Source organism: Pseudophryne corroboree, chromosome 9 (genome assembly GCF_028390025.1).
Source record: "Pseudophryne corroboree isolate aPseCor3 chromosome 9, aPseCor3.hap2, whole genome shotgun sequence".
NCBI classification, from domain to species: Eukaryota; Metazoa; Chordata; class Amphibia; order Anura; family Myobatrachidae; genus Pseudophryne; species Pseudophryne corroboree.
This window is the reverse complement of record NC_086452.1, coordinates 474,164,605-474,179,004: the sequence shown is the minus strand read 5'-3', so window position 1 is coordinate 474,179,004 and position 14,400 is coordinate 474,164,605. Positions and strand designations below refer to the sequence as shown.

Below are 14,400 nucleotides of genomic sequence, written 5' to 3'. Positions count from 1 at the left end.
CGGCACAAAGTATATGAGGCACAGATGCGGCACAGAGTATATGAGGTACAGATGTGGCACAGAGTATATGAGGCACAGATGCAGCACAGAGTATATGAGGCACGGCAGAGAATATATGAGGCACAGAGTATTTGAGGTACAGACGCTCCACAGAGTATACGAGGCACAGAGTATTTCAGGTACAGACGCTCCACAGAGTATATGAGGCACAGACGCGGCACAGAGTATATGAGGCACAGACGTTGCACAGAGTATATGAGGCACAGAGTATATGAGGCACAGACGCTGCACAGAGTATATGATGCACAGATGCTGCACAGAGTATTTGAGGAACAGACACAGCACAGAGTACATGAGGCACAGACATGGCACAGAGTATATGAGGCACAGACGCTGCACAGAATATATGAGTCACAGAGTATTTGAGGCACAGACGCGGCACAGAGTATATCAGGCACAGACGCGGCACAGAGTATATGAGGAACAGAGTATATGAGGCACAGACGCGGCACAGAGTATATGAGGAACAGAGTATATGAGGCACAGATGCGGCACAGAGTATATGAGGCACAGACGAGGCACAGAGTATATGAGGCACAGACGCAGCACAGTGTACATGAGGCACAGAAGCGACACAGATGCAGCACAGAGTATATGAGGCACAGACGCAGCACAGTGTACATGAGGCACAGAAGCGACATAGACACAGCACAGAGTATATGAGGCACAGGCGCTGCACAGTGTATATGAGTCACAGAGTATTTGAGGCACAGACGCGGCACAGACGCGGAACAGAGTATATGAGGAACAAAGTATATGAGAAACAAAGTATATGAGGCACGGACGCATCACAGTGTATATGAGGCACATAAGTAGCACAGATACGGCACAGAGTATATGAGGCACAGACACGGCACAAAGTATATGAGGCACAGACGCGGCACAGAATATATGAGGCACATAGTGTATGAGGCACAGATGCGGCACAGAGTATATGAGGCACAGACAAGGCACAGAGTATATGAGGCATAGACGCAGCACAGTGTACATGAGGCACAGAAGCGGCACAGACATGGCACAGAGTACATGAGGCACAGACGCAGCACAGAGTATATGAGGCACAGACTCGGCACAAAGTATATGAGGCACAGATGCGGCACAGAGTATATGAGGTACAGACGTGGCACAGAGTATATGAGGCAAAGACACGGCACAGAGTATATTATTCACAAAGTATATGAGGCATAGATGCAGCACAGAGTATATGAGGCACATATTATATGAGGCACAGACACGGCACAGAGGATTTGAGGTACAGACGTGGCACAGAGTAAAACAGACATAGACACGGCACAGAGTAGATGAGTTACAGACACTGCATTGAGTATATGAGGCACAGATGCTGCACAGAGTATATCAAGCACAGAAGAGGCACAGAGTATATGAGGTACAGACATAACAGCGTATATGGGGGGTGATTCCGAGTTGTTCGCTCGCTAGCTGCTTTTAGCAGCATTGCACACGCTAAGCCGCCGCCCTCTGGGAGTGTATCTTAGTTTAGCAGAATTGCGAATAGAAATTTCTTAGCAGTTTCTGAGTAGCTCCAGACTTACTCCTACACTGCGATCAGTTCAATCAGTTTCGTTCCTGGTTTGACGTCACAAACACACCCAGCGTTCGCCCAGACACTCCCCCGTTTCTCCAGCCACTCCCCGTTTTTCCCTGAAACGCCAGCGTTTTTCCGCACACTCCCAGAAAACGGCCAGTTTCCGCCCAGAAACACCCACTTCCTGTCAATCACACTACGATCACCGGAACAATGAAAAAACTTCGTTACGCCGTGAGTAAAATACTTAACTTTTGTGCTAATTTACTTGGCGCAGGCGCACTGCGAACATTGCGCATGCGCAGTTTGCGACTAATCGCTCCGTAGCGGGAAAAAATAACGAGCGAACAACTCGGAATGACCCCCATGAGGCACAGAAGCGGCACAGAGTAAATGAGACACAGAGCACATGAGGAACAGACGCGGCACAGAGTATTTCAGGCACAGACGCGGCACAGAGTATATGAGGAACAGAGTATATGAGGCACAGATGCATCACGGTGTATATGAGGCACAGAAGTGGCACAGAGTATATGAGGCACAGCCGCGGCACAAAGTATATGAGGCACAGACGCGGCACATAATATATGAGGCATGTAGTATATGAGGCACAGAGTATATGAGGCATAGACGAGGCACAGAGTATATGAGGCAAAGACGCAGCACAGTGTACATGAGGCACAGAAGCGACACAGAGTATATGATGCACAGACGCTGCACAGAGTATATGATGCACAGGCGCGGCACAGAGTACATGAGGCACAGACATGGCACAGGGTATATGAGGCACAGACACGGCACAGAATATATGAGGCACAGACACAGCACAGAGTATATGAGTCACAGAGTATTTGAGGCACAGACGCGGCACAGAGTATATCAGGCACAGATTATATGAGGAACAGAGTATATGAGGCACAGATGCGGCACAGAGTATATGAGGCACAGACAAGGCACAGAGTATATGTGGCACAGATTATATGAGGCACAGACGTGTACATGAGGCACAGACGTGGCACAGATTATATGAGGAACAGAGTATATGAGGCACAGATGCAGCACAGAGTATATGAGGCAGAGACAAGGCACACAGTATATGATGCATAGATGCAGCACAGTGTACATGAGGCACAGACGTAGCACAGTGTACATGAGGCACAGACGCAGCACAGAGTATATGAGGCACAGACATAACAGCTTATATGAGGCACAGAAGCGGCACAGAGTAAATGAGGCACAGAGTATATGAGGCACAGACGCGGCACAGAGTATAAGAGGTACAGAGTATAACAGGCATAGACGTGGCACAGAGTATATGAGGCACAGACATAGCACCGTGTATATGAGGCACAGACACGGCACAGAGTATATGAGGCACAGACACGGCACAGAGTAAATGAGGCACAGAGTATATGAGGCACAGACATAGCACAGTGTATTTGAGACATAGAAGCGGCACAGAGTACAAGAGGCATAGACACGGCACAGAGTATATGAGGCACAGACGCAGCACAGATTATATGAGGTACACAGTATATGAGGCACAGACATGGCACAGAGTATACGAGGCACAGACACGGCACAGAGTATATGAGGAACAGACACTCCACAGAGTATATGAGGCACAGACGCAGCACAGAGTACATGAGGCACAGAGTACAGAGTATATGAGGCACAGAAACGGCACAGAGTACATGAGGCACATTGTATATGAGGAACAGACGCGGCACAGAGTATATGAGGCACAGACACAGCACAATAAACCCTAATAACCAAAAGAAAAAATAGGTGAACAAGAAAAGAAAAAAAATTTGGATAAAAATTATATATAAATAAGAAAAGAGAAAAAATAAAAAGAAGAATGAAAAAAATATATATAAAAAAAATAGTCTCTATTGTTTGAGATGAATTGTTGCCAGTCAAAAAAAAAATTTTTTATATATATTTTTTTTTATTCTTCTTTTTATTTATTCTCTTTTCTTATTTATATATAATTTTTATCCACATTTTTTTTTCTTTTCTTGTTCACCTATTTTTTCTCTTGGTTATTAGGGTTTATTTGCAAATTATGAATTTATCTTATGATAGTTTATTAAACACTATTATTTAGATTGCTGTTCTCCACTTCTGTTTTTTTCACACAACACCCATAACATCTTTACATAGGCGCAGTTGTGAAAATTTGAGAAACGCCATTAACTTTCTGGGGATTTTGGGTTTAGCCCCAATCACGTATTGCTGCCACCCTCATAATATCCATACACATAGAGCGCTGATTACATCTGTAATTAACAGACACAGCACAGTTTATATGAGGCACAGACGCGGCACAGAGTATATGAGGCACAGATGTAGCACAGCGTATATGAGGCACATACGTGGCACAAAGTATATGAGGCATAGACGCGGCACAGAGTATATGAAGAACAGAGTATATGAGGCACAGATGCAGCATAGTGTATATGAGGCACAGAAGTGGCACAGACGCGGTACATAGTATATGAGGCACAGTCACGGCACAGAGTATATGAGGCACAGACGCTGCACAGAGTACATGATGCACAGATGCTGCACAGAGTATATGATGCACAGACGCTGCACAGAGTATATGAGGCACAGACGCGGCACAGAGTACATGAGGCACAGACATGGCACATGGTATATGTGGTACAGACACGGCACAGAATATATGAGGCACAGACGCTACACAGAGTATATGAGTCACAGAGTATATGAGACACAGACGCTGCACAGAGTATGAGAGTCACAGTGTATATGAGGCATAGAAGTGGCACAGGTACGGCACAGAGGAGATGAGGCACAGACGCGACACAAAGTATATGAGGCACAGACGCGGCACAGAGTATACGAGGAACAGAGTATATGAGGCACAGATGCAGCACAGTGTATATGAGGCACAGAAGTGGCACAGACGCGGTACATAGTATATGAGGCACAGTCGCGGCACAGAGTATATGAGGCACAGAGTATATGAGGCACAGACGAGGCACAGAGTATATGAGGCACAGGCGCAGCACAGTGTATATGAAGCACAGAAGTGACACAGACGCGGCACAGAGTAGATGAGGCACAGACGCAGCACAGAGTATATGAGGCGCAGATGCAGCACAGAGTATATGAGGCATAGATGCGGCACAGAGTATATGAGGCAGACGCAGCACAGAGTATATGAGGTACAGGCGTGGCACTGAGTATATGAGGCACAGACACGGCACAGAGGCACACCCCCTCACTCCGGTAGCAAGCCCAATGACAGACAGATTGAGAAGAGTTGGGGCAGGGGATGAGGAGACCCCACCCCTGTGACCGTGTCTGGCATTGCTACGCTCCCTGCTGCGGTGACCTGATGTGACCATAGTGCAGTGATGTGCGGTCAGGCAGAGCCTCTCCTGTCACACTCCAGTATACACCAGAGATTTCACTATAACAATGATAAGAAAAATACAAAGATTATATTATATCTGCTTTGTATAATTCTATTCATTTTCACAGTGAAAACTCTGGAGTAAAAAGTCTATGGCAGGTGAAGCAGTATATACCGCTGTACCCGTGTATAATGCCCACATGTATATACTGCTGCACCTGTGTATAATGCCCACGAGTATATACCGCTGCACCTGTGTATAATGCCCACATGTATACAGTGCTGCACCTGTGTATAATGCCCACATGTATATACCGCTGTACCCGTGTATAATGCCCACATGTATATACTGCTGCACCTGTGTATAATGCCCACGAGTATATACCGCTGCACCTGTGTATAATGCCCACATGTATACAGTGCTGCACCTGTGTATAATGCCCACATGTATATACCGCTGCACCTGTGTATAATGCCCACATGTATATACCGCTGCACCTGTGCATAATGCCCACATGTATATACCGCTGCACATGTGTATAATGCCCACATGTGTATACCGCTGCACCTGTGTATAATGCCCACATGTATATACCACTGTACCTGTGTATAATGCCCACATGTATATACCGCTGCACCTGTGTATAATGCCCACATGTATATACCGCTGCACCTGTGTATAATGCCCACATGTATATACCACTGCACCTGTGTATAATGCCAAAGTGTATATATGACAGGGGGCCCTGGGGTGTTGACCTCCTGCTCCCGCCCTCCCCTTTAAAGCGGCTCTGGTATATGTACGTTCGGGTTCACATTCGTGTGTGATACTAGCCAGTTACAACCTCACTGCCATAGCGTCATCTCTGAGATGTGTTGTTTATTAACTCTCCACATTCCTTGCAAGAAATATTGTTTAATACAACAGAGAAACACACTCACAGGAGACAGATAGAAGCTAGTTGCTGATTGGTTGTTTGCACCTGGTGCCAGAGAGTGAGCACTCAGGAGACTGATTGCTTGCACCTGGTGCCAGTGAGTGAGCACTCAGGAGACTGGCTGCGTGCACTTGGTGCCAGTGAGTGAGCACTCAGGAGACTGGCTGCTTGCACTTGGTGCCAGTGAGTGAGCACTCAGGAGACTGGCTGCTTGCACCTGGTGCCAGTGAGTGAGCACTCAGGAGACTGGCTGCTTGCACCTGGTGCCAGTGAGTGAGCACTCAGGAGACTGGCTGCTTGCACCTGGTGCCAGTGAGTGAGCACTCAGGAGACTGTCCTTTGTGAGCAGTCTGCGCCCGTCCAGCCCGGGTAACAGCTGCACTGGAAGTGTGCGGCCATGTGTAGAACGTCCCATTTGGTGGCTTGTCCGGAGACCAGGAATCCGGTGCCCTGGGGGTTCCTGCTGATGGTGAAGCTGTCGGGGTGAAGGTGGAGCTGGGCCTCAGATGAGGCGTCTCTCCGCACACAGCGTCCGTTCCCTGTACACACGCTACGGCTGCACAGCGTGGCTGCGCTCGTCACATTCACCACGTACATCCCCAGCGTGTCATCTATGTAGGACTTCACTGCCAGGCAGGCCTCCTGTGACAGAAGAGCTGACACTCAACACATATTGCAGAACAAGTACATGCAGCACATAGAAGACTAATAATCCGATCTAACCCAGTGTAGGGGAGCTGCAGTGGTTGGTGTGACACTGTATGGGAGGCAGCTGGGGGATACAAAGTGCCCACAACATAATGTGCCCATACCCAGTGTACTGTGGCATGTATAGACATGGATAGTAACAGCGCATATATGGGGGTGCGCCTCTATGTGACTGATACGTGGCATGTATAGGTGTGGATAGTTATAGCGCATATATGTGGGTGCGCCTCTATGTGACTGATATGTGGCATGTATAGGTGTGGATAGTTATAGCGCATATATGGGGGTGCGCCTCTATGTGACTGATACGTGGCATGTATAGGCGTGGATAGTTACGGCATATATATGGGGAAGTGCCTCTGTGACTGATACGTGGCATATATAGGCGTGGATAGTTGCAGCACATATATGGGGGTGCTCCTCTGTATGACTGATACGTGGCATGTATAGGTGTGGATAGTTATAGCGCATATATAGGGGTGCGCCTCTATGTGACTGATACGTGGCATGTATAGGTGTGGATAGTTAAAGCATATATATGGGGGTGCGCCTCTATGTGAGTGATACGTGGCATGTATAGGTGTGGATAGTTACAGCGCATATATGGGGGTGCGCCTCTATGTGACTGATACGTGGCATGTATAGGTGTGGATAGTTACGGCATATATATGGGGAAGTGCCTCTGTGACTGATACGTGGCATATATAGGCGTGGATAGTTGCAGCACATATATGGGGGTGCTCCTCTGTATGACTGATACGTGGCATGTATAGGCGTGGATAGTTGCAGCACATATATGGGGGTGAGCCGCTCTATGACTGATATGTGGCATGTATAGGCGTGGATAGTTATGGCATATATATGGGGGTGCGCTTCTATGTGACTGATATGTGGCATGTATTTGCGTGGACAGTTATGGCATATATATGGGGGTGTTCTTCTATATGACTGATAAGTGGCATGTATAGGCATGGATAGTTGCGGCACATATATAATATGGGGGTGCTCCTCTATATGACTGATATGTGCCATGTATAGACGTGGATAGCTGTGGCATATATATCGGGGTGCTCCTCTATATGACTGATACGTGGTATGGATAGGCGTGGATAGTTGCGGCACATATATGGGGGTGTGCCTTTACATGACTGATACGTGGCATGTATGAGCGTGGAAATTTGCGGCACATATATGGGGGTGCTCCACTGTATGACTGATATGTGGCATGTATAGGCGTGGATAGATACAGCATATATGTGGGGATGAGCCTCTGTATGACTGATATGTGGATAGTTGTGACAAATATGGGGGTGCTCCTCTATATGACTGATATGTGGCATGTATAGGCATGGATAGTTGTGGCACATATATATGAGGGTGCTCCTCTATATGACTGATACGTGGCATTTATAGGTGTGGATAGTTGTGACACATATATGGGGCTGAGCCTCTATGTGACTGATACGTGGCATATATAGGCGTGGATAGTTATATGACTCCTCTATATGACTGATACGTGGCATGTACAGACGTGGATAGTTACAGCATATATATGGGGGTGAACCTCTATATGACTGATATGTGTCATGTATAAACGTGGATAGTTGCGGCACATATATGGGGGTGAGCCTCTATGTGACTGTTACGTGGAATGTATAGATGTGGACAGTTGCGGCACATATATGGGGGTGAGCCTCTGTATGACTGATATGTGTATAGGCATGGATAGTTGCGGCACATATATATGGGGGTGCTCCTCTATATGACTGATACGTGACATTTATAGGCGTGGATAGCTGTGGCACATATATGGGGGTGCTCCTCTGTATGACTGATACATGGCATGAATAGGCGTGTATAGCTGTGGCACATATATGGGGGTGCTCCTCTATATGACTGATACGTGGCATGTATAGGCGTGGATAGTTGTGGCACATATATATGAGGGTGCTCCTCTATATGACTGATACGTGGCATGTACAGGCGTGTATAGCTGTGACACATATATGAGGGTGCTCCTCTATATGACTGATACGTGGCATTTATAGGCGTGGATAGTTGTGGCACATATATATGAGGGTGCTCCTCTATATGACTGATACGTGGCATGTACAGGCGTGTATAGCTGTGACACATATATGAGGGTGCTCCTCTATATGACTGATACGTGGCATTTATAGGCGTGGATAGCTGTGGCACATATATGGGGGTGCTCCTCTATATGACTGATACGTGGCATTTATAGGCGTGGATAGTTGTGGCACATATATATGAGGGTGCTCCTCTATATGACTGATACGTGGCATGTACAGGCGTGTATAGCTGTGACACATATATATGGGGGTGCGCCTCTATATGACTGATACGTGGCATTTATAGGCGTGGATAGCTGTGGCACATATATGGGGGTGCTCCTCTGTATGACTGATACATGGCATGAATAGGCGTGTATAACTGTGGCATATATATGGAGGTGAGCCTCTATATGACTGATACGTGGCATGTATAGACGTGGAGAGTTACAGCACGTATGCGGGGCTGCACCTCTATGTGACTGATACGTGGCATGTATAGACGTGTATAGCTGTGGCACATATATGGAGGTGAGCCTCTATATGACTGATACATGGCATGAATAGGCGTGTATAGCTGTGGCATATATATGGAGGTGAGCCTCTATATGACTGATACGTGGCATGTATAGACGTGGAGAGTTACAGCATGTATGCGGGGCTGCACCTCTATATGACTGATACATGGCATGAATAGGCGTGTATAGCTGTGGCATATATATGGAGGTGAGCCTCTATATGACTGATACGTGGCATGTATAGGCGTGGAGAGTTACAGCACGTATGCGGGGCTGCACCTCTATGTGACTGATACGTGGCATGGATAGACGTGGATATATTGGGGGTACTTACACACCTACAGTACTAGCAGAGCCTGTTTCTATGATGATCCCACCATTCTAATGGCCACAGCTGCATATAATGAGTGGTATCCGGTTTATAGGTCGACAGTCAATAGGCCAAAACTAAATGGTTGACATGGTCAAAAGGATGACAGGTTCAAATGGTCGACATGACAACGGTCGACGCAGCATATGGTCGACGTGAGTTTTTTACTACATGTTTTCATTTTCATACTTTACCATCCACGCGAGCTATGATTGGGAATAGTCGCTGTGCCGAGCGCAGCGGGCGGTGCCAGGGGATGCGGTGCAGTAATTGGGGTTCCTGGTCATGTTACGGAGTAAATGACACAAAAACAAAACAAAAAACCCTCATATCAACCTTTTCCTGTATCAACAGTTTCTGTGTCGACCTTTTGACCATGTTATCCTTTTCCCATATCGACCTTGTGCATGCCAATTTTTGACACTGGCGCCTTTTTTCAGGTCGCCCCAATGATCCACGCCCCCCGCAGCCTAGCTCCTAAGCCGTCATTATGTTGTATCTGTGCAGAGAAGTGAGCGGGGGGCTCCCAGCTGCATGTGGTCAGTGACTGCAGTGACAGGAGGAGCCCACAGGGGTCTCTGTTCTATTTGTGTCTGCTCCCAGCTGCATGTGGTCAGTGACTGCAGTGACAGGAGGAGCCCACAGGGGTCTCTGTTCTATTTGTGTCTGCTCCCAGCTGCATGTGGTCAGTGACTGCAGTGACAGGAGGAGCCCACAGGGGTCTCTGTTCTATTCGTGTCTGCTCCCAGCTGCATGTGGTCAGTGACTGCAGTGACAGGAGGAGCCCACAGGGGTCTCTGTTCTATTCGTGTCTGCTCCCAGCTGCATGTGGTCAGTGACTGCAGTGACAGGAGGAGCCCACAGGGGTCTCTGTTCTATTCGTGTCTGCTCCCAGCTGCATGTGGTCAGTGACTGCAGTGACAGGAGGAGCCCACAGGGGTCTCTGTTCTATTCGTGTCTGCTCCCAGCTGCATGTGGTCAGTGACTGCAGTGACAGGAGGAGCCCACAGGGGTCTCTGTTCTATTCGTGTCTGCTCCCAGCTGCATGTGGTCAGTGACTGCAGTGACAGGAGGAGCCCACAGGGGTCTCTGTTCTATTCGTGTCTAAAACTGACACTTCTGCATAGGACATACATGGGGGCAGATGTATTATGCAGCACATGCCGCCATAGGGCGACGCAGGAAGCATTACCGACAACATGTATAAACATCTCGTTTGCTGGAGCGGGGGAGTGAAATCTCCCCGTCCGGCGATCCCTGCCAGAGCCCCACATAAAACTTATTGCATTTATTATGCTAAATGGTGCTCCAGGCAATCAGCGCCCAACTGTCATTTTTCAAACACGTGACAGTTAGGAGCTGATTGGCTGGACCACCATTTATCATACGCAACAAGTTTTAGCACTCACTGTTATGTGAGCCCCTTACTATTGCCCTGCACTTCAGTGCGCCATTTTAAAGATAGCAGAGCGTTTGGGAACCACTGACCTGTAGGAGAAATGATCTAGAACAGAGGGGACCTTTGTGAACCTATAAATTAATGAGCGATCTTCCTGTGTATTATATGAACTATATTCCAATACAGCCAACATATGTTTCCGACAGAGGACACACACAGGTGTGGACTACCAACAATGCAGATCCTCGGGTCTCCCCTACATACAGGACGGCTCTATCCCCCATCACATTGCAGTTACCTTGCTGGAACTGTAGTCCGTGTTGCCCCACAGGATGATACCAGTGGCCCCCAGTGCCGCGCTTTGTCCTATGGTCTGCGCCAAGTCCTCCTGCAGAGACAAAGAATACTCAGGGTGTGCAGAGTAGACCACCTTCGTAACTAGGGCAGCACTGAATAACACCTGACACTCACCTGCTCCAGGAAGTCCATGCTGTAGGTGTAGACGATTCGGGCGTAGGGCAGAACAGGGAGGTCACCCTCCGTTGCCTCGGCAGATACTCTAAAGGCCTCTTTCAACCTGTGCTTCACAAATGGGCCAACGTACTTGGACAACTTCAGCATGCTCTCCAGGTAGATTTCTGGATACAGGGCCCGGCTGGCATCCCACATCCATCTCAGGAGGTTGTTCCTCTCCACCTCCACCTGGAGGCATTCTCCGGTGTAATTATAGCTGGAGTTTTTGTAGCCATAGTTGTAGCAGCCGGGGAAACCATAAAAGCCCCATAATCCACCAGGTCTAATTTTACGTCCCAACTCCAAAGTGGACTCCATAAACCTTCTGGCATCGTCTTCAAATTCCCTCTTGGCTTCTTCCAAAATCTGCTTGTCAGACCAATCGGGGTGCTGTTGCCTCACCAGCTCTTGGGACTGTTGTTTGTAAATGTACTTTGAATCCCAGTTCCGATCCCACACAGGTCTCCAGTCCTCCCAGTCTATAACCGCCACTCCCTGAAAGTCTGGAGACACCATAGTGGCATTCAGGTCTTCGTAGGCCTGCTGCAGGTGGTCCTTGAGACTGGCATTCTGGGGCAGCCCACTATTGACGGGCTCGCCAGTCTTATCATAGTAAGGATAAAGTCCCAGTTGGCCACTGTAGAAGATCACCATCTCAGTGCCCATAAATGACTGGTTCTGGTTGGCCACAATGTCAAATGCCGCCAGGTCCAAAGCCACCCCATACTTGTCCCAGCATCGGCTTGTGGGGGCATTCCAAACTGTGACGAATGGTCTGCCTGGTAGAAGAGAGGCCGGACAGGCCGGGCAGTGAAAAAGGACCAGAAGAAGCTGAAAGGTCCCGAGCAGACATTTGCTGGACATTGATATAGGATGAAGAGCAAACCCAGGGGAGGAATCTGTTCTTCACGCCCTACAAATCACCTGCATTAAATGGGGTCTTCCCAAGGGTTTGAAAGTTCTGGGCGTGAAAAATAGAAGTCTCTAAGAGTGATTTTATGACAGAGACCGGTTGCAAGCATAAATATCATCCAGTTCTTCATGAGCGACAACTACAAGTGCATGTCCCCCAGCCCCGTGTGGTGAAGATGGGCAGCCTGTGCCCCACTGTGGTGCACAGTGAGAATGGACAGGAAACAAGGCTTTCCTTCCTCCCCTTCTTCTCTCTCCTTCTTCTTCTGCTTTTCCTTCCCACTTCCTCTTTCAGTGTCACAGAGCAGAGACGGAATCCCTCCTCCTCATTCCCCCAGTCTGTATCACGCACTCCAAGAAAGTACTGAGTGATCCTCAAGCCTTCTTCTCTTTCTCATGCAACGCCCAGCTGCCACCCAGCTGCCAATCCCTGGTAACGTTCCCGCATCTCAGGGAGTATTTATCAGGGGCAGATCAAACAACCACTTCTACCTATCATTGTTCTAGCACAGTCTATAAAACGACAAAAGCTGATTGGTTACCATGGGCAACTTCTACACTTGGTCTCTCTAAGGCCTGATACACCTCCCCCACAGAGTGAAGTAAGACTGTCCGGGGAATGTTACAGCGTCCGGTCCATGAGGCTCCGTCACTACACCGCACAGGGAGACGGATGGGCCGATCGCTGTACATACCACTTATAGCCGACAGCTGCACGTTTCTGTTTCCTAAATGTCTTTTTATTTCATCTCAGAAGAGTCAGCAGAACCATAACATACAGGGGAGATGTACTAAGTCTTGGAGAGTGACAATGTGGAGAGAGACAAAGTACAACATGGTGTCGGTCACATGGGTGCCGGCATCCTGTCCGTCGGCATCCCCTGGGCTATATTGGTTGTATTTGTTGGGTGGGAACCATTAATAAAGTGAATGATATTACGAGATGTCTGGTAGTGGGCTGCTGTCATATAGACACTGAGGGGTAAATTAACTAAGGGGGACATTTACTAAGCAGTGATAAGAGCGGAGAAGTGAGCCAGTGGAGAAGTTGCCCATGGCAACCAATCGGCACTGAAGTAACATCTATAATTTGCATACTATAAAATAATACAGAGCTGCTGATTGGTTGATGGGGCCACTTGTCCACTGACTCACTTCTCCGCTTTTATCACTGCTTAGTAAATGTCCCCCTAAGCTTCCTGTTTGATGAAATCGATGTATGTCGATGTGGGGGTGGGGGGGTTAAAGCCGGAATCACCTTTACAGTAGAATCCGCTGAAAGGGCCTGATTCATTGTTAGACGATATCCGGATGTTTTCGTAATTGAGCAATTATCGGCGTTCTGCGCATACATCACTCCTGCAATGTGTACATGCGGCTATTGAATTGCAATTACGGTTGCAGTGAGGCTTCACTCCCTAGTGATTGACAGAGCACGGCCATTTTGAGGGAGGTAAAGGGGAGCGGCGGCAAAATCGCAAGCATGACCATTTTTGTGACGTGTATCAGCCGCCGTATCTGTACGCAGGAAACAAGTCTCCAGCGACTCGCACAGAGTCAGTGTTTCCCGGATCTGCGTGATGTGTACACAGTTGCGGCAGTGTCGCTATACAAATCCCGGCGGCTGTTACAGTAGCATCGGCAGCTCTGGATCAGGCACTGAGACAGAAGGATGCCAATAGTCTGCAGCGGATCCTGTGCACTTCCCAGGTCGGCTTTGGTGTGTTCTACTGTAAATAAAGGGTTAAACTTTAGAAGAAGAAAAAAATAACGTGGGCCCCACCCTGGGGGTAAATTTACTAAGGTGGGAGTTTTTTTAGAACTGGTGATGTTGCCCATAGCAACCAATCAGATTATATCTATTATCTGCTAGAAGCAGCTAGATAAATGATAAGTAGAATCTGATTGGTTGCCATGGGCAACATCACCAGTTCTAAAAATCTCCCACCTTGGTAAATTTACCCCCTGGACTTCTGAGC

General features: G+C 48.0%; 1 protein-coding gene across 1 annotated transcript; it reads right to left on the bottom strand.

Moving 5' to 3' along the window:
• Positions 1 to 5,891: 5,891 nt before the first annotated feature.
• LOC134958662 (hyaluronidase-1-like) lies at positions 5,892 to 12,871 on the bottom strand. Its single transcript, XM_063941399.1, has 3 exons — positions 11,468 to 12,871; positions 11,295 to 11,384; positions 5,892 to 6,571 (listed from the first exon to the last, which is right to left on the bottom strand). The coding sequence occupies exons 1-3, from the start codon at positions 12,371 to 12,373 to the stop codon at positions 6,254 to 6,256; spliced, it is 1,314 nt and encodes a 437-aa protein (XP_063797469.1). The 5' UTR covers positions 12,374 to 12,871; the 3' UTR covers positions 5,892 to 6,253.
• Between the last annotated feature and the right edge of the window lie 1,529 nt (positions 12,872 to 14,400).

What these genes read in the sequence shown, in the direction of transcription:
- LOC134958662 (XM_063941399.1), bottom strand. Translation starts at nt 12,373, where the DNA reads ATGTCCAGCAAATGTCTGCTCGGGACCTTTCAGCTTCTTCTGGTCCTT. An exon ending in GCATGGACTTCCTGGAGCAG is followed by an intron (nt 11,385 to 11,467) that starts GTGAGTGTCAGG and finishes TTGTCTCTGCAG; the next exon opens with GAGGACTTGGCGCAGACCAT. An exon ending in CGGACTACAGTTCCAGCAAG is followed by an intron (nt 6,572 to 11,294) that starts GTAACTGCAATG and finishes CTTCTGTCACAG; the next exon opens with GAGGCCTGCCTGGCAGTGAA.